At 37.0% G+C, this 19,959-nt stretch overlaps 1 protein-coding gene across 5 annotated transcripts; it reads left to right on the plus strand.

The window, feature by feature from the left end:
* The first annotated feature begins 134 nt into the window (after positions 1–134).
* On the plus strand, positions 135–4,131 carry LOC131662136 (transcription initiation factor TFIID subunit 15b-like). 5 transcript variants are annotated; one of them, XR_009301390.1, is made up of 8 exons: positions 135–578; positions 660–780; positions 896–1,580; positions 1,846–1,996; positions 2,092–2,173; positions 2,639–2,828; positions 2,944–2,997; positions 3,889–4,131. XR_009301390.1 is itself a non-coding variant. In XM_058931834.1 (6 exons), the coding sequence occupies exons 1-6, from the start codon at positions 209–211 to the stop codon at positions 2,739–2,741; spliced, it is 1,512 nt and encodes a 503-aa protein (XP_058787817.1). In that variant the 5' UTR covers positions 135–208; the 3' UTR covers positions 2,742–2,937. The 5 variants fall into 5 exon arrangements, 2 of the variants coding, with proteins under 2 accessions (XP_058787817.1, XP_058787818.1); XR_009301391.1 differs by having other exon boundaries at positions 3,895–4,131; XR_009301389.1 differs by lacking the exon at positions 3,889–4,131 and having other exon boundaries at positions 2,944–3,192.
* Positions 4,132–19,959: the final 15,828 nt, after the last annotated feature.

The raw sequence follows: 19,959 nt of genomic DNA on the forward strand, positions 1-19,959 counted from the left end.
GGTGCTGTATGAATATCTCAAGTAAAAATTAAGGTGTGAAAAGTAGGCCCAAGCCCTTCTTGACTAACTGTTAGCCCATGTTTTTGTTTAGTATACTCAGTGTAGCCTTTTTGGCCCAATTTCTAGCACATTCTTTACACTTCACAAGCTTCAGTGCCCAAAAATCTCAGTTTCTCTCGTGTGGTCGTAACAAACCCTAGATCGAATAATGTCTGGAGGGTACGGTCATGATGGCGGTGGTGGTTCTGCGCCATCGTCCTATGGAGCTAGTAGTGGTTACGGTTCAGCCGGTGGTTACGGAGGTGGTGGAGGTGGCGGAAATTATGGAGGAGGAGGTGGTGGAGGTGGAGGTGGTGGAAATTATGGAGGAGGCAGCGCCGGTGGTTATGGCGGAAATGAAAGCGGTGGGGGTTACGGATCGAAAGGTAGCGGAAACGGAGGCGGCGGTGGATACGGAGGTGGCGATGGTGGAAGTGGAGGATATGGCGGAAGGAGTGGATACGGGGGAAACGATGGCGGAGGATACGGTGGAAGAGGCGGCGGTGGCAGTAGGGGAAGTGGTGGATATGGAGGTCGAGGTTTGTAATTTTGGTCTATAATTTTTTATTGCGTTTTTCGTTTATTCTCAATTGTATGAACCTTATTGATGTGAACTTCAGCAGGTGGTGGTGGTGGATTTCAAGGTGGAGATCGTGGTGGTAGAGGTGGTGGTGGTGGTCGCGGTGGCCGCGGCGGTGGTGGAAGTGGCCGAGATGGAGATTGGCGTTGCCCTAATGAAAGGCATGTTATTTGCTTTAGAGGATAATTTCCTGTTCTTTAATTCAAATATGCTTTTCTTGATTGTTAGGTTTTCATACGATTCTGAATTGTTATATATTTTTATTGCTATGTATAGTTGTGGGAACGTGAATTTTGCTAGAAGAAATGAGTGTAACAAGTGTGGTGCTCCATGTCCTACCAGTGGTAATGACCGCGGCGGCGGCGGTGGTGGATATAATAGAGGAGGAAGTGGTGGGGGATATGGCAGTAACCAAGGGGGTAGATCTGGGAACTATGATGGAGGTAGAACTAATGACCATAATGGTGGAAGGAGTAGTAACAGTGATGGCCGAGGTGGAGGGAGCAACAGGGGTGGCTCATATGGTGGTAATCAAGGCAGAGACGATGGGGGCTATGGTCAAGCTCCTCCTCCTTCTGCTGCTCAGTCTTATGGTGGTGGCGGAAACTACCCTCCTACTTATGGTGGGAATGCAAATTATGGAACAGATGCTGTTCCTCCACCTACAAGCTATACTGGTGGACCTAATTCATATCCCCCTTCATATGGAGGCAACGCTGGTGGTTATGGTGGAGATAATCAAGGTGATGCACGAAGTGGTGGTAGGGCTGCGCCTCCAGCTGGATATGACAGCGGTAATCGCGGTGGATTTGGTGGAGCTCCTGCCGAGTCAGCAGCTCCGGTGAAGCAGTGCGATGAGAATTGTGGGGATACATGTGACAACTCTAGAATCTACATCTCAAACTTACCACCCGATGTGACTGTTGATGAATTGCAACAACTTTTTGGAGGCATTGGACAAGTAATGTTCTGATCTGTTGACTTTTGCACATTTTAGTTGTCTCAATTTTCTATCACGAATATTTCATGTGGAAGTATATCTTTAAAAGTAAATTCGTATTTTTCATTATGAGGCATAACCATGTTTTTGAGGTACATATTGAATTGCACTGTGCAAGTAATGCAGCTCTGTTGTAATGGAGGAAATAGGTTTTTTTATTCTCTATGTGGAGAATTAGAGGCTTCAGCATTCTAGACAATTTGTTACATGTGTTTTAACTGCCTAGGTTGGTAGAATTAAGCAGAAGAGGGGTTATAAAGATCAATGGCCTTACAACATAAAGATTTATACTGATGAGAATGGAAAAAACAAGGGTGATGCATGCCTTGCTTATGAAGATCCCTTTGCAGCTCACTCCGCTGGCGGTTTTTACAATGGTACTACTTTGAACTATCTTTTTCCTGCAATATTGTGTACTTAATGATATAATTTCTTGTATAAAGTTTAACTAATCTTGAATCTGCAATTTCAGATTATGATTTGAGGGGTTACAAAATCAGTGTTGCGATGGCAGAGAAATCTGCACCCAGGGCTCCACAAGCAAATAACCATGGGTATGCTTTAGTCACTGAATCTATGAGTTAAAGGATGAATGATATGCTAATGTTGTAGATTAGGAATCAAAACATAGTCTATGGATTATTATATTATAATACTTCTAATGTGTTCACTCATTAAATCTCTATGCACATCTTCTATTCTTCTCTTCATTTTTTTAAGCTTAAATGTCATAGTTAGAGACAATTGAGCTCGTAAACTTCCAATCATCTCACTATCATCATAACAATAGTGAAAATTATAAATGATTATCAAATTATTTATATGTTTGATTCAATTTGAATTTTTGTACTTTTTTGCAATTATTTGGTTTTGATATTTATAGTCGTGTTATACTGATGACATAAATCAACCGACCATGTTTATATCTTAACATATTTACATATTTATAGTCTTTTATATGATAATTCTATCTCTCTTTTGAAGTTTAAATTAATTGTTCTTGTTTTATTTTTTTATAGGGGCAATAGGGGTGGCTACGGTGGTGGTGGAGATAGGCGCAGAGACAATTCTGGCCCTGATCGACGGGATCATTATAGTGGGAATCGTTCGCGCCCATACTAGAGATTTGTCATTGAACGTTTTATGTATACTGTGGTCTGAGGGATTTATTATTTCAGTTGGCTGGTTTCTTGAACTGGATGCAAAGAGGTAGGTTGTTCGCTTACTCTGAGCAAGACCTCTTCGCTCCTGCCTTTTTGTTTAATAGTTGGTGGGTTGACTTCTTAGTTGGGGATTAATTTTGATTATATGAATGTTTTTATAGAGGCATGTGGATAGTCTCCAAATAATCGCTGCTAAAGTAGATTGATTATTTCAGGTGAGTGCTGCTTTCATGAAAACATGCTTTATACTTGCTTGATAATTAAACCATGTGTCATTATGTGGATAAATGCTTGCATCCCTGGCTCATCCCATGTGGCACCTGGTACAAGCAGGTGATTGCATTAATGAATAGAATACTGTATATCAATCATATTTTGATGGATCAATTATCCCATTTAGTGTCTTTCAAGTGCAATTTGTTTTGCCTGGATATTAGTGATTCTGCCTGTATTTATCTTCAAAATCATTCACAATCTTTTCATTACAAGTTCTACAATGATGTCTTGTTGAAAAGCAAGGCATTAAAGTTTCCATAAGTCTTTTATTTTTCTAAACTTGATCACTGTTGATAAGTTTTGAAATTTTTGAATTGGCTGTCAAGCTGCTCAAGGTTAACTTGTGTTGCTGTTTAGCTAACTTTATACATCCTACATCTGGCTTTATCGGTCAGTGTTCTTTCATGTTTTGAAAAGCAATGTTATTACCAAGTTTAGCAACAGAATTGAACTAATCGCCTTTAATAAAAACTTACATTTTGTGATGATAAATATAATTTGACTAGTTAAGTTTGTCGTATTCAAAAAAATTATATTTTGTTATTAATTTTTTCTAGTTGAAAAACTTTATTTTTTTAAGGTGATTAGTATTTTGGTCTTGGATTTTTGTTTTTATCAGACAATATAGTCCTGAAGTCACAGAAAAAGTCGATCAATTTAGTGTCTTATTTTAGTATAGAAGATTATTTGTTCCTGCTCCTTTATAGTGCACATTTTTAGGAACTACACCATTGTTGTGTCTCCTGCCACGAGTACAATTCTTTAAGATTTTTCACTGATCCAGACATGGCAAACTTTCTATCTTTGTTTTCATTGGTTTTTTCATTTAGGTTCAGATTCAGTGTTGATGGGTTAGGTGGCTGAATGTTATTGCTTTCTTCTTTGGTAGTTCTTCACCTGTTCAAGCATAGATTGGTGCCATGTCTTGGCTTTTCTCTAACATTGTCCACCATAAATATGGTTTTATCAGATTAACTAATCAAATGTCTTTTTCTAGCTGTTTTATTTTTAATTTAAAAAAATCTTAGTGCCGTGTGTATTGCTTACATGATGGTTTTATTTGTTATTGGTATTGTACAACGACTTTGTTGTAGATAGTGTGATGAACAAAATGGTTTGTTATAATATTACAATAATGTAGCAAGCTGCCGCCGAGCTTGTGTATATTAATATATGACATTAGCAAGCAACATATGTTTTTCTAAACTTTTTGTATTGTATAAATTTTATTTGAAGTTATATATGTAAACTAGGGGTGCACAAAATATTCGGTTGCGAGACTCAAATTCACAACCAAATTCAAATCTATTTGAAATATTCTAATGGTTATTAATCTACATAGATACTAATGGTTGGTCATCCTTTTATATGATCTAGATATAATAAAAAGGTTATTAATTGGTTAAATTATTTTTGGATTTGGTTATAATTAAGTTTTTATTCAAAATTCAAAGTTAATCCAAATATTTTAAGTCAATTAAAATTTATTTTTTAATTTCCAAAATAAAAATATTTTAAAATTTGATCTTTTAATAAATGGTTATATTATAATCAAATTTATAATTGATTTTATAATTAGTTTTGTTTGAAATGTGGTTATGGTTATAAATTCAAATTATCTAAGTAAAAAATTTAGATACAATTCTTTAGGCGTGATTTTTATTATTTTTTATTTTTATTAGAAAATGGGAACAATCATACCTAAAAAAAATTGTACTTAAATTTTGTCCATATCTAAATTAGGGGTGGCAAAACGGGCCGGGGTCCGCCGGGCCGCCCGCGCACCCGCCAAAAATTGGCGGGTTGGGTTGAGATTCTAGGCTCGCCGCTCGCCAAAGCCCGCCCCGCCAAAACCCGCCGCCCTCCATACCCGCCCCGCCAAAGCCCGCCGCTCGTCAAAACCCGCTCCTCCTCCAAAACTCACTATTTTTTTAGTTAATTCTAGTAATTGCAATTCTTGATGGTTTATTTTATACATTTATTTATAAATATATGTAATATTTAGAATAAATTTGTTAAAAAATTACTTTTATAAAAAATTGTTTTAAAAAATAAGTGAAAAGTTTAATTAAAAAGTAAAAAAAAATATTAATCTATTAAAAAAAATATAAATAAAAATAGGCGGGTAAGCCAGCCGCCCGCCAACCCGCCATTTTAGCCGGGCGGGCATGATTTTGATGCCCATTTTACTTGGCGGGCATGCCCGTCCCGCTCGTTTTTTGGCGGGCATAAGGCGGGGCGGGCGGCGGGCGGGCGGCGGACGGGGCGGGCGGCCCGTTTTGCCACCCCTAATCTAAATGGTAGGAGATTGATTATGGTTTGGTTTTTAAAAGTAACCAATCATGCTCATCCTTAATAAAAACTAGGTCTTTAAAAGTAACCAATCATGCTCATCCTTAATAAAAACTAGGTCTCTTGAGTATACGTGTAACTTAGGGGTGATCAAAACCAAATCAACCCAATGGAAAACCGCAAACCAAACCAAATCGAAACCGCAAAAAATCGCATTTGGTTCGGATTAGTTCAGGTCAGTTTTTACAAAACCGCACGGTTCGGTTTGCGGTTTGTATTTTGTAAACCGAACCAAACCGCACTATGTTACAACCTAAATTTTACTAACTCACATCCAACCCAAATTTAAATTTATTATACATTAGCATTATGATTACGAACAATTTTCTCATCCTTACACATAATTTCAGTCCCGATCTTCTAAAATCTCTAATAACATTATCACACCTTCTTTGCCACATACATCTTCTCTCTTCTTCTATAATCTCTACTCTCTTATATTCTTTCTTTTTCACCTTCTCATTTTTATGTAAATGTTCCGTATTTCAGTTTCGTTTTTATCGCATATCTTCTTATCTAATCTCTTAACACTTTTTTTCTTTTTCACTTTCACTAATCTTTTGTCTCTTCTATTTTTGTTTCGTTATAATAATTTTTATATTGTTTTATGCTATTATTTTATGTTTAATATTCCACTTTTGTCTAATTTAATTTTTACATATTAAAAGAAAAATTCTTGTCAAAATATGACGAATTTTTTTGTTATTTGATAGTGTACGAATGTATAAATACAAAATTATGTTATCATCTATATGTGTATGTATGGCAAAATAAAATATTTGTAAAAAACCGAACCAACCGAACCGAACCAAACCGTATTAGTTTGGTTTGGTTTGGTTCAGATTTTTTTTAAAAGCCAACTGAACCAAAACAAACCGCACTATTTTTTCTCTTGCGGTTCGGATGATTTTTTTCGTCAAAACCGTCCAAACCGCACCGCGAGCACCCCTAGTGTAACCTTTCTCTAAGGATTAGAAAAGACCAATATGTCCTAGATCGGCAAATAATGGGCCGTGTATTATAATAGTTGTCTCCATATGTGCGATTTAAGTTTTTTTTGCCCGTCTATATCTATGTGGGCATCATCATTTAAACCTGTATCAGACCTATAAATACTTAAGTTCATACTCGTTTTTCTATATTTATAATAAAAATTATTCAATGTATTATAATTTATTATGTCATTATATTTTTTAACATTAAATAAAAAATATTAAAGTTTAATAGTGACGATGTATTTAATAGAAATGATAAATAAATATGTGTACTAGAAGATATATGTATTACGTCTACACTTGTTTATTTTATTGTTTATTTTAAGGGATAATTGTTGGTGTCTATATTAGTATTTATTTTGTTAATTTTTATTTTATTTACTGTGGATAATTTCTGTGTATCAACTAAGAATGAGTCCTCTCATGCTAAAATCCACTCAAGTAGAAATTTGCAATTGAGAAGTTTAATGAAAGGTTCATTCATTGTTTTAAAAATTAGATCAGTCATCAAATTGGTAAAGGTATTAAGTTGTTAGTTCATTGATCGAACCATTTGATCATTGGTTGAATTGAATAATAAAACTAGATTAAATCAGATACTCAGTTGAATAAATAACGAGATTATATATTTATTAAATCAGTCAAATCAAATGATTTGGTTTCTAAAAATATCATGATACCTACAAAATTTCAAAATATCATAATTTTACAAATTTATTCTTTAAATTTAAATTTTAAATATTGTCTTCACACAAAATAAAATATTATAAAATAAAAATTCAAATAATTTTTGAACAAGGTCTAATAGTGTACTTATATCTTAATTTTATTTTTCTAAAAAAAATATCAAAACGACATCGCTTTGTCTGAGGAAAAAATTATACATTTAATGTCTTGAAGATGTCGAAATATATGTTTTATTCATTTTCAATGTCTTTTTGTAGGACATGAATTGAATCTTGCTAGTAAATTCACTGCAAACGCTATATCAGGTCTTGTACAGGTAGCAAAGTACATGAGAGCCTCAATGACACTGGATTATGGTACTTCAGGGCCAAGATCTTCTTCATTACCTTCCTTAGGTCTAAATGAATCAAACATTAAGTTATCTACTCATCATTTGAGCATTCAGAGGGTTTGCTTTGTCCATGTTAAACCTTTTTAATACCCTTTCTGTATAATTTGATTGATGTACCAATTTATCATTTTTGGTATACTCAATTTGTAAACTAAGGCAGAACTTAGTTTTTCTTAAATCTTTCATTTCAAATTTCCTTTTTAAGTAATCTATTGCTTCCTTAATTTTTCTATTAGTTCTAATGATATTTAAATAATCAACATAGGCATCAATTATTACAAAATCGGATATTGTTTTTCTTATAAATACACAAGGGCAATTTTTTTTTCTCATATCTTATTTAAGCAAATATTCACTTAGGCTCTTATACCACATGCACTCGAATTGTTTTAACCCATAAAATGATCTTTGTAACTTAATTGCATATATTTATTTAGGTTTTGATGTCTCACGCGTTTTAAATTCTTCTGAGATTTTCATGTATATATTAATATCAAGTGATCCATACAATTTAGCAGCAACATCCATAAGATACATATTAAGATTGTTAAATACTGTTAAACTAATTAAATAACAAAAAGTAATGACATCCATAACAGTAGAATATATTACCTCATAATCAATTCCTGATCTTTGGTAAAAACCCTGTGCAACAAGACAAGGCTTTGTGTTTAACAATCTCATTTTTCTCATTTCGTTTTCTTACAAAGACCCACTTATACCCCACCGGTTTCACATCTTTTGGTATAGTTATAATAGGGCCAAATACATTTCGACTTTTAAGAGAATTTAAGTCAGTGTCTATTGCATCCTTCCAATTTTTCCAATCATGTCTATTTTGACATTCTTTCATAGTTATAGGTTCAGGATTATCATTTTCATTCATTATTTCACATGCAATGGAAAACAAAAATATTTCATCTATATTAATACTTTGCAACACAGCGCATAAGAGATCTCCCCCTTCGTCGTGGTCATATTTGGCAGATGATTCAACAAACTCACTGTAGGTTCAGTAAAAAGAAAATTCGAGGAACTCATCGATGCAAGCTCGAGCCAGAATTCCACCCTCAATAAGGTCTGAGGAAGCTCAGTTCCTATCACATTCTACTGCAAGGAGCTTCCCGGTGGATCCCCAAACTCCAACATCCCATTGCTCGTAAGAGCACGAATGACTAACTTTGACGTTCTCCACATACTGGTCAACTAGGGAAGCTCGGTCGACATCATGTACTCTCAGCTATTCTTAACATTGCAACTCGATAAGACACATTTGACACCTTACATGGGTTATTACTTGCAGGGCTTCAACGGCGCAACCACAAAGCCTTGGGGCTATGTTAAACTAATTGTCACTTTCGAAGCAACTGAGACTGCCATATTAGTCAAAGTCTAATTCTTGATGATAAACTATCCCTCTCTATACCAATACATCCTGGGAAGGGCAACTCTGACTGAACTGATCACCGTACCCTCCACTGTTCATTTGTAGATGAAGTAATACACACCTAAGGGGCTCGTAGCCACCCTTCACGGGGACATTGAAGCTATAAAGAGATGCTTCGAGGCGGCCTCAAAGGGGCATAACTCCATCAACGTGTCGTCCAAAACTGTCGATAAGCCATCTCGACCCAGTAGCGTGGAGGTGCCAAAGCCAATACCTCACGTCGACTCGATCAACCTCGACAATCGCGTCACCAAAGACGACTTGAAGGAGCAAAAGAAGAAAGAAAGAGAAACTCGACTAGCAGCGGAAACCTCCTTAGCACCATATCGCAACGAAGAGCCTCCCCATCCTAGACGCATCATTCTAAATGACGAGTTCAAAGTTACCCTCCACGACAACGACTCAAACAAAGGAGTGAAGATTGACACTGTCCTCGCAAGGAAGCAAATGAAAGCCTGCTTAAGAGATAATGTTGACCTATTTGCATGGAGTGCTGCTGAGATGCCTGAAATGGACCCCGAAGTGGCTTGCCACCAGCTGACCATCGATCATGCCGCTAGGGATGTAGTGCAACATAAGCGTAGGCAGTATCCCGAGAAAACAGAGGCTACTGAAAATGCTGTAAAAGACCTCCTAGAGGAAAATTTTATTTCAGAAGCCCCATACACAACTTGGATCTCAAATGTTGTACTTGTGAAAAAATCTAATGGAAAATAGAGAACATGTGTTGATTATACCGATCTCAACACGGCTTGCCCTAAAGATGATTTCCCTTTACCTAACATAGATAGACTAGTTGATAGTTTTGTTAGATTTAAATTACTGTCTTTTATAGATGCATACTCAGGGTACAACCAGATCCCCATGGAAAAAGGTGACAAAGAATACACGACTTTCATGACCAAATCGGGTAACTACTACTATAACATGATGCCCTCCGGCTTGAAAAACACCGATGCTACATACCAATGGATGATGAACAAAGTCTTCCAAGGTGAGATTGGAGACATGTTCGAAGTCTACATGGACGACATGATCGTAAAATCTCAAAAGGAATCTGAATATACGTCCCACCTAAAGAGAGTCTTCGACCAGGAGAGGAGGTGCAAGATGAGGTTCAATCCAGAGAAATGTACCTTCGGTGTTTGGGCAGGTAAGTTCCTCGGCTTCTATCTAACAGAACGAGGAATAAAAGCAAACCCCAAAAAATGCAGAGCCTTTTCTGAATTCCCAACACCAAACTCGAAGAAATCAACTCAATCCCTAAACGGGATGCCCACCTCATTATCCCGTTTTGTAGCAAAGTATGCCCAACACACACTTCACCTTTTCAAACTTCTTTGCAAGGAAGCAGCGTTCAAATAGACCGAGGAATGCGAACAAGCCCTCATCCACCTAAAACAAGCTCTTTCACAACCTGTGGTCCTCTCGCAACCAATTAATGGGGAGATTCACTACTTGTACCTCGCCATTACAGTCGAGGACGTCAACACAACCCTCATTCGTAAGACATCCGAGGGGAAGAAACCCATATATTTCACGACCAAGGCCCTACAAGGCCAATAACTCTAGAACCAACAAATAAAAAAAGTAACTCTGACCCTTATCAATGAGGCGAGAAGGTTGAGACATTACTTCCTAGCTTACATGATTGTGGTGCCAATCGACCATCCCTTAAGGCAACTGCTCAGCCGTCCCGATAGGTCGGGGAGAATGCTCAAATAGTCGTTGGAACTTTCTGAATTCGAAATCCGATACGAAAGTAGAAAGTTCCTTAAGGCTCAAGTACTAGCCGACTTCATGGCAGAATTAGACGGAGCATCCAACTCGATGGAAAGCGGAGCGGGCATCATCCTTAAAAATGAGGATGGTAACTTGATCGATGTTTCCCTCGCTTTATCCTTTCCGACCTAGAATAACAAGGCGTAATTCGAAGCCTTCCTCGCAGAGCTATGCCTGGACGAATACTTGGGATCTAAAGAGGTAAAAATCTTCACTGACTGCCAGCTCGTCACCTCTCAAGTATTGGGAGAATATCAAGTCAAGAACGACAATATCTCCGAGTACTTAGCTCTGGTTCGAGAGAGAATAACAAAATTCGATTATACTGAAGTAAAACACGTTCCTCGCGAGCATAACACCCAGGCAGATATCCTGTCAAAACTTGCAAGCACAAAGAAGAAAGGCGGAAAAAAGTCCGTCATCCAAGATATACTTTCTCACTCGAGCATAGAAAACCCTCCGCAACTCTCGACGTAAACGCCATCGGTGACATCGACTGCTTGATAACCCAAGTATATAATTACCTCGCAACATGGGAACTACCCCCAACTAAAAAGCAGCTAGCATGATCAGGTGCAGAGCTTGCACCTATTTCTTGGTCGAGGACAAGTTGTATAGACGAGGATTCTTCGCCCCTTCTCAAGTGTAGAGCTGACAATTCAGGCTATTCGACCCGCTTCGGGCCGGCCCGTGACAGGATCGGGCCTTTGGCGGGCGAGGCTTAAAAGCCCGGAATTTAAACGAGCCAAAATTAAGTTATCCAAGCCCGGCCTTTCACGGGTTTCGGTTATTCGGACCGGCCCGGATTATATTTAATATTTATTTTTAAAATTAAAAAATTGATATACCATAAATTAAAAACTAAAATATATATGCATATTGACTATTGAGTATTAAAAATAATATATTTTAACTACATATATAATATCTAAAATAAACCATCACATAAATTTACCATTTCAATCAAATAATTAAGATTCAAGTGTAAAGAACTACTCACCATATTTTATTTAAGAATTAAACTTCAATAAAATTAATATGTACATAATAATTTATTAATTATAAATCAAATGGATACTGTATCTATATAAACTAATTCTTTAACTAAGATTGGTGTGAGTGTATTTAAAAAAAATATATGACATCAAGAATGTTAGGATTGTTAGAACAAGATTTGTTCTGATCAATTATCTTAGTTTTGATGATAACAATAATATGAATTTTGCTTAAGATAATATGGTACTCTAATCCAATGCAATTTCCTTTTCAGGAAATATATAAAGAGTATGCATAATTCAGCGCTCAGAAGCTTTGTCTCAAAGGGTTCAGCATGCAACATCAGAACATGGTCTGGCAAGACATCAGAAGATGGTCAAAGCAGAATCAGAACATGGGTCTATGGAAGCATCAGAAGAACATGAGATCAGAAGCACTGAAGTTCTGATGGTATCACGCACAGAAGCACTTCAAGGTCAGAAGATCAGAAGATGCTTTGCACCAAGCTGTTTGACTCTGATGATATTCAAACGTTGTATTCACAAACATCAGATCAGAAGGAAGTACAAGTGGCAGGCTACGCTGACTGACAAAAGGAACGTTAGAAGCTATTAAAGGCAACGTCAGTAGACACAGCGTGAACAAGGCTCGAGGTAGTTGACAAAAGCGTATAACATTAAATGCGATGCTGTACGGAACACGCAAAGCATTAAATGCACTCAACGGTCATCTTCTCCAGCGCCTATAAATATGAAGTTCTGATGAGAAGCAAGGTTAACGATTCTGAACAAAACAACTCATATTAACTTGCTGAAACTCTGTTCTATTCAAAACTCAGAATCTTCATCTTCATCAAAGCTCACTACATTGCTGTTGTAATATATTAGTGAGATTAAGCTTAAACGTTAAGAGAAATATCACAGTTTGTGATTATAGCTTTTAAGAAGCAATTGTAATACTCTTAGATTTGATTACATTAAGTTGTAAGGAACTAGAGTGATCGTGTGGATCAGAATACTCTAGGAAGTCTTAGAGGTTATCTAAGCAGGTTGTAACTAGAGTGATCGTGTGGATCAGAATACTCTAGAAAGTCTTAGAGGGTATCTAAGCAGCTGTTCCTGGAGTGATCAGTGTGTGATCAGAAGACTCTGGAAGACTTAGTTGCTGACTAAGTGGAGAACCATTGTAATCCGTGCGATTAGTGGATTAAATCCTCAGTTGAGGTAAATCATCTCTGCGGGGGTGGACTGGAGTAGTTTAGTTAACAACGAACCAGGATAAAAATAACTGTGCAATTTATTTTTATCGGTCAAGTTTTTAAAGCTACACTTATTCAAACCCCCCCTTTCTAAGTGTTTTTCTATCCTTCAATTGGCATCAGAGCGCCGGTTCTAAGGTGCAAGCACTTAACCGTGTTTAGAAAAGATTCAGGAAGAGAAAAACGCTTCAGTAAAAGATGGCTGATGAAACTGCAAAGTCTACATCTACATCTGGCTCTGCTGAGCAACACAACGGTAACAATGGTTATACTAGACCGCCGGTATTTGATGGTGAAAACTTTGAATACTGGAAAGATAAACTGGAAAGTTACTTTCTTGGTCTAGATGGTGATCTATGGGATCTTCTGATGGATGGTTACAAACATCCGGTAAATGCCAGTGGCGTAAAGCTGACAAGGCAAGAAATGAGTGATGATCAGAAGAAGCTTTTCAGGAATCATCATAAATGCAGAACTGTTTTGCTGAATGCTATCTCTCATGCTGAGTATGAGAAGATATCTAACAGGGAAACGGCCTATGACATATATGAGTCCTTGAAAATGACTCATGAAGGAAATGCTCAAGTCAAGGAGACTAAAGCTCTTGCTCTAATCCAGAAATATGAAGCCTTCAAGATGGAGGATGATGAAGACATTGAAAAGATGTTTTCAAGATTTCAAACTCTTACTGCTGGATTGAGAGTTCTTGACAAGGGATACACCAAGGCTGATCACGTAAAGAAGATCATCAGAAGCTTACCCAGAAGATGGGGTCCTATGGTGACTGCATTTAAGATTGCGAAGAATCTAAATGAAGTCTCTTTGGAAGAGCTAATCAGTGCCCTGAGGAGTCATGAAATTGAACTGGATGCAAACGAGCCTCAAAAGAAAGGTAAGTCTATTGCATTAAAATCCAATATCAAGAAATGCACTAACGCTTTTCAGGCTAGAGAAGAAGATCCTGAAGAATCAGAATCTGAAGAAGAAGATGAACTGTCCTTGATCTCCAGAAGGCTAAATCAACTCTGGAAGAACAAGCAAAGGAAGTTCAGAGGCGTCAGAAGTTCAAAGAAATTTGAACGTGGAGAATCTTCTGATGACAGAAGATTTGACAAGAAGAAGGTCATGTGCTATGAATGCAATGAGCCTGGACACTTCAAGAATGAATGTCCAAAACTTCAGAAGGAAAATCCCAAGAAGAAGTTTCATAAGAAGAAAGGTCTTATGGCAACCTGGGATGAGTCAGAAGATGATTCAGACTCTGAAGATGAGCAGGCTAACTGTGCGCTGATGGCGACAGAAGATGACGGATCAGAATCTACATCAGAATCAGATTCTGAAGAGGTATTCTCTGAACTTACTAGAGATGAGTTAGTTTCCAGTCTAACAGAACTTCTGGAATTCAAGTCTCAGATTAGTCTCAAATACAAAAAGCTGAAAAAGCTATGTGAATTTGAAACGAAGAAGCTTGAGTTGGAAAATTCTGAATTAAAAGAAAAAGTTTTAAAATTATCCAATAATGTTGGATCTCCTTCCAATTCAGAAAAATCCACTCCTAGTCTAAACCATATTCTGAAAGAATATGATTTAAGTTTCAAGAAGTTCTTATCTAGAAGTATTGGCAGAAGTCAGCTAGCTTCTATGATATATGCTGTGTCTGGAAACAATAGAGTCGGCATTGGTTTTGAGGGTGAAACCCCATACAAACTTGAACCTGTTGATAAGATGAAAATCACATACAAGCCATTGTATGATCAGTTCAAGTATGGCCACTCCCATGATATTAGGCACACTTCACATGCTCAAAGTTTTCACATAACACACACCAAAAAGCATGTGACACAACCTAGGAAATATCATGAAACTCACATTAAGAATTATCATGCTGTTCCTCCTATTGCTTACAATGTTAAACCCAAGTTCAATCAGAACTTGAGAAAATCTAACAAGAAAGGACCCAAGAAAATGTGGGTACCTAAGGATAAGATTATTCCTATTGCAGATATCCTTGACTGCAAAAAGGACAAAGCACAACATGTCGTGGTACCTGGACTCTGGATGCTCACGACACATGACAGGAAGAAGGTCTATGTTCCAAGACCTGGTGCTTAAGTCTGGAGGAGAAGTCAAGTTTGGAGGAGATCAGAAGGGCAAGATAATTGGCTCTGGAACTATAAAGTCTGGTAACTCTCCTTCCATTTCTAATGTACTTCTTGTAGAAGGATTAACACATAACCTCTTATCTATCAGTCAATTGAGTGACAATGGTTATGATATAATCTTTAATCAAAAGTCTTGCAAGGCTGTAAATCAGAAGGATGGCTCAATCCTATTTACAGGCAAGAGGAAGAACAACATTTATAAGACAGATCTGCAAGATCTTATGAGTCAGAAGGTGACTTGTCTTATGTCTGTTTCTGAAGAGCAGTGGGTCTGGCACAGAAGATTAGGTCATGCTAGTTTGAGAAAGATTTCTCAGATTAACAAACTGGATCTTGTCAGAGGACTCCCTAATCTGAAATTCAAATCAGATGCTCTTTGTGAAGCATGTCAGAAGGGCAAGTTCTCCAAACCTGCATTCAAGTCCAAGAATGTTGTTTCTACCTCAAGGCCATTAGAACTCTTGCACATTGATCTGTTTGGCCCAGTCAAAACAGCATCTGTCAGAGGGAAGAAATATGGATTAGTCATCGTAGATGATTATAGCCGCTGGACGTGGGTAAAATTCTTGAAACACAAGGATGAGTCTCATTCAGTGTTCTTTGATTTCTGCATTCAGATTCAATCTGAAAAAGAGTGTAAAATCATAAAGGTCAGAAGTGATCATGGTGGTGAATTTGAGAACAGATTCTTTGAAGAGTTCTTCAAAGAAAATGGTATTGCCCATGATTTCTCTTGTCCTAGAACTCCACAGCAAAATGGAGTTGTAGAACGAAAGAATAGGACTCTGCAAGAAATGGCCAGAACCATGATCAATGAAACCAATATGGCTAAGCATTTCTGGGCAGAAGCAATAAACACTGCATGCTATATTCAGAATAGAATCTCTATCAGACCTATTCTAAATAAGACTCCTTATGAATTGTGGAAGAATATAAAGCCCAACATTTCATATTTCCATCCTTTTGGATGTGTATGCTTTATTCTGAACACTAAAGATCATCTTGGTAAGTTTGATTCCAAAGCACAAAAATGTTTCCTTCTTGGATATTCTGAACGCTCAAAAGGCTACAGAGTATACAATACTGAAACATTGATTGTAGAAGAATCAATCAATATCAGGTTTGATGATAAGCTTGGTTCTGAAAAACCAAAGCAGTTTGATAATTTTGCAGATTGTGATATTGATGTATCAGAAGTTGTTGAGCCAAGAAGCAACGCATCAGAAGCAGAGCTTCTCAGAAGCAAAGAATCTGAAGATCAAGTATCAGCTTCTCTGGAGAATCTAAGCATTTCTGAAGAACCATCTGTCAGAAGATCATCCAGACTCATCTCTGGTCATTCAGAAGATGTCATTCTTGGAAAGAAGGATGATCCAATCAGAACAAGAGCATTCCTTAAGAACAATGCAGACTGTCAATTAGGTCTTGTATCTTTGATCGAGCCAACTTGTGTTGATCATGCTCTAGAAGATCCAGACTGGATAATTGCTATGCAAGAAGAACTGAATCAGTTTACAAGGAATGATGTTTGGGATCTTGTTCCTAGACCAGATGGATTCAATATAATCGGTACAAAATGGGTCTTCAGAAACAAGCTCAGTGAGAAAGGTGAAGTGGTAAGGAACAAAGCCAGACTGGTGGCTCAGGGTTATAGTCAGCAAGAAGGGATTGACTATACAGAAACCTTTGCACCAGTGGCCAGGTTAGAATCTATTCGTCTATTAATTTCATTTGCCACTCAACATAACATCACTCTCTATCAGATGGATGTTAAGAGTGCCTTCTTAAATGGTTATATAGATGAAGAAGTTTATGTCCATCAACCTCCTGGTTTTGAAGACTCTATGTCTCCTAATCATGTTTTTAAACTAAAGAAATCATTGTACGGATTGAAACAAGCTCCCAGAGCTTGGTATGAACGCTTAAGTTCTTTCCTTCTGGATAATGGTTTCACTAGAGGAAAAGTGGACACTACTCTCTTCTGTAAAACCTTTAAAAGGGATATTTTAATTTGTCAAATATATGTAGATGATATTATTTTTGGAACATCTAATGCTACACTTGGAAAGGAGTTTGCTGAGTCTATGCATGCTGAGTTTGAAATGAGCATGATGGGAGAACTCAAGTATTTCCTTGGAATACAAATAAATCAAACATCAGAAGGAACGCATGTTCACCAAACCAAGTATGTGAAGGAACTTCTGAAGAAGTTTAATCTTCTAGACTGCAAAGAAGCCAAAACTCCTATGCATCCAACATGCATCCTAGGTAAGGATGAGGTAAGTAAGAAGGTAGATCAGAAGTTATACAGAGGTATGATTGGATCTCTTCTATATTTGACTACTTCTAGACCTGACATTCTGTTCAGTGTTTGTTTGTGTGCTAGATTCCAATCAGATCCTAGAGAATCTCATTTAACTGCTGTTAAGAGAATTCTAAGGTATCTGAAAGGTACTACTAATGTTGGCTTAGTTTACAGAAAATCTAAAGAATACAACTTAGTAGGATTCTGCGATGCTGACTATGCTGGAGACAGAATTGAAAGAAAGAGTACTTCAGGAAGTTGCCAATTTCTTGGAAGTCATTTGATCTCCTGGTATAGCAAGAAGCAAGCAACCATTGCTCTATCAACAACAGAAGCAGAATATGTCGCTGCTGCTGGTTGCAGTACACAGATGCTCTGGATGAAGAGTCAGCTAGAAGATTATCAGATATATGAGAGTAACATTCCTATATTCTGTGATAATACTTCTGCTATATGTTTATCTAAGAATCCTATTCTTCATTCAAAAGCTAAACATATTGAGATTAAACATCATTTCATAAGGGACTATGTTCAGAAGGGTGTTCTATCTTTAAACTTTGTGGATACAGACCATCAATGGGCTGATATCTTTACAAAACCCCTGGCTGAAGATAGGTTTAAGTTCATTCTGAAGAACATCAGTATGGATTTATGCCCAGAATGAGAAGATGAGAAGTTCTTATGTATGAGTATCTTCTGAAATGAAAGTGGATTATTTTTTTAATCAGAAGTTCTGATTGAAATCTTTTAGAAATTATGATTCGGTTATTACTAACGTTTCATTGTCTAAGTTGATTCAGAACCTCTTGTAAAGCAAAACAGCTGTAACGTTTTATCTCGGATGGTAAACCTGTCTTTACTGTTCATGGATAAGCGCGCGTGCAGTTGAAGGGACGCCGACCATAGGTAACTGTGCTAGTCACCTCATTTGTCTTTATTATCTCTCCTCATGTCACGTAACATTAAATGCTATCCATCATTTGTTTCATTTTATTTTCTTTTAAATACTCTTCAAACGCTTCTCCTTCCCTCTTATATTTTCTCTATTACACTCTGTCTCTGTTTTCTTTCTCTATCTCTTTGCATTCATATCAAACCCTAGCTGTTCATTATCTGCAAATCCATCATGAACTCTTCATCAAGCCCAAGAAGCAGTCAATGATGCGTTTCACTCCTTCATGGCAAGGAAAACTGCAAATTATGACAGGGTTCAAGACATGCTGGTGCAGATTTTGTCTTAGCTAGGGTCTTAGTCTTTGGTCTTAGTAGTTTTCTTTCCTTGTTGCATCTGCTTGTTAAACATCTTCTCATGTAATATCTTTTGATTATCAATGAAAAGTTTCTTTGTTTTTACATTCCAGTGATTTTATTTGTCGTTTTATTCATCTGAATCTTTTGAAATATTCTTTTTGATGTGATGACAAAAAGGGGGAGAAGATAAATGATAAATGATTTGATTAATCTATCAGTTGCTGGGTAAAGCTCCCACACATTTACTAACAAGAACTGCAAGTTCTATATGGTTTAAGTGTTTTGCAGGTATAAAGAAGTGAAGAAAATCTTCAAAGCAAACACAAGAAGCAAAACCATAAGAAGCGTTATTCTGTAAAAAGAATAAGCTCATGGAAACTGAAGCAAGCTGAGTGCTGTCAAGCTTCAGAATCAGAAGCACTGATAATAGAATTTGATCCATATTTGTCTATTTGCTCTGACAAAATTCTATTTGCTCTGATACATTATTTTAGCCTATATGGCTCTGGTACATATCATGTGTTCTAATATACATTTTATGTTCTGACTCGTTCATGCTGACTTTTGTCGTTTAGTTTATGTTCTGTAACATTTCAGGATGTAGAGATGCTCTGATGATGCTCTGGTACATTCAACAATGTTCTGATACAAATCTAGCATGAAGTGATGTTGGTAGAAATTCAAAGCTCTGAAGCTATCCGAGGGAAGCAAAAATCAGAAGCTGTGAATGTTCTAAAGATCCAGAAAACTCAAGTTCTGAAGCTGTCCTAAATGGAAGCAGAAATCAGAAGCTGTGAATATTCTGAAGATCAAAGAAATTCAAGTTCTGAAGCTGTCCTAGATGGAAGCAGGAATCAGAAGTTGTGAATGTTCTGATGATCAAAGAAATTCAAGTTCTGAAGCTGTCCTAAATGGAAGCAGGAATCAGAAGCTATGAGTGTTCTAGGGATCTAAAGAAATTCAAGTTCTGAAGCTGTCCAATGGAAGCAGAAGTCAGAAGCTATGAATTCTCTGAAGACAGAAGCTTATGTGATCGTCTCTACCGAAATAATCAGGGAAGTCTTTTATTAAAGTTGTTCGAGTATTTATTTCAGGGGGAGATTATTTATCTCAGGGGGAGATTGTTAATCTCAGGGGGAGACATATTCACATGCTTATGCTATAGCTGTGTAATTTGTCTTTTGCCGTCTGCTCTTTCTGATCGCAAATTCATATCATTTATATATGTTTTTGTCATCATCAAAAAGGGGGAGATTGTTAGAACAAGATTTGTTC

This window comes from Vicia villosa, linkage group LG3, assembly GCF_029867415.1.
Source record: "Vicia villosa cultivar HV-30 ecotype Madison, WI linkage group LG3, Vvil1.0, whole genome shotgun sequence".
In the NCBI taxonomy this organism is placed as follows: Eukaryota; Viridiplantae; Streptophyta; class Magnoliopsida; order Fabales; family Fabaceae; genus Vicia; species Vicia villosa.

What these genes read in the sequence shown, in the direction of transcription:
- LOC131662136 (XM_058931834.1), top strand. Translation starts at nt 209, where the DNA reads ATGTCTGGAGGGTACGGTCATGATGGCGGTGGTGGTTCTGCGCCATCG. An exon ending in TGGTGGATATGGAGGTCGAG is followed by an intron (nt 579 to 659) that starts GTTTGTAATTTT and finishes TGTGAACTTCAG; the next exon opens with CAGGTGGTGGTGGTGGATTT. An exon ending in CCACAAGCAAATAACCATGG is followed by an intron (nt 2,174 to 2,638) that starts GTATGCTTTAGT and finishes ATTTTTTTATAG; the next exon opens with GGGCAATAGGGGTGGCTACG.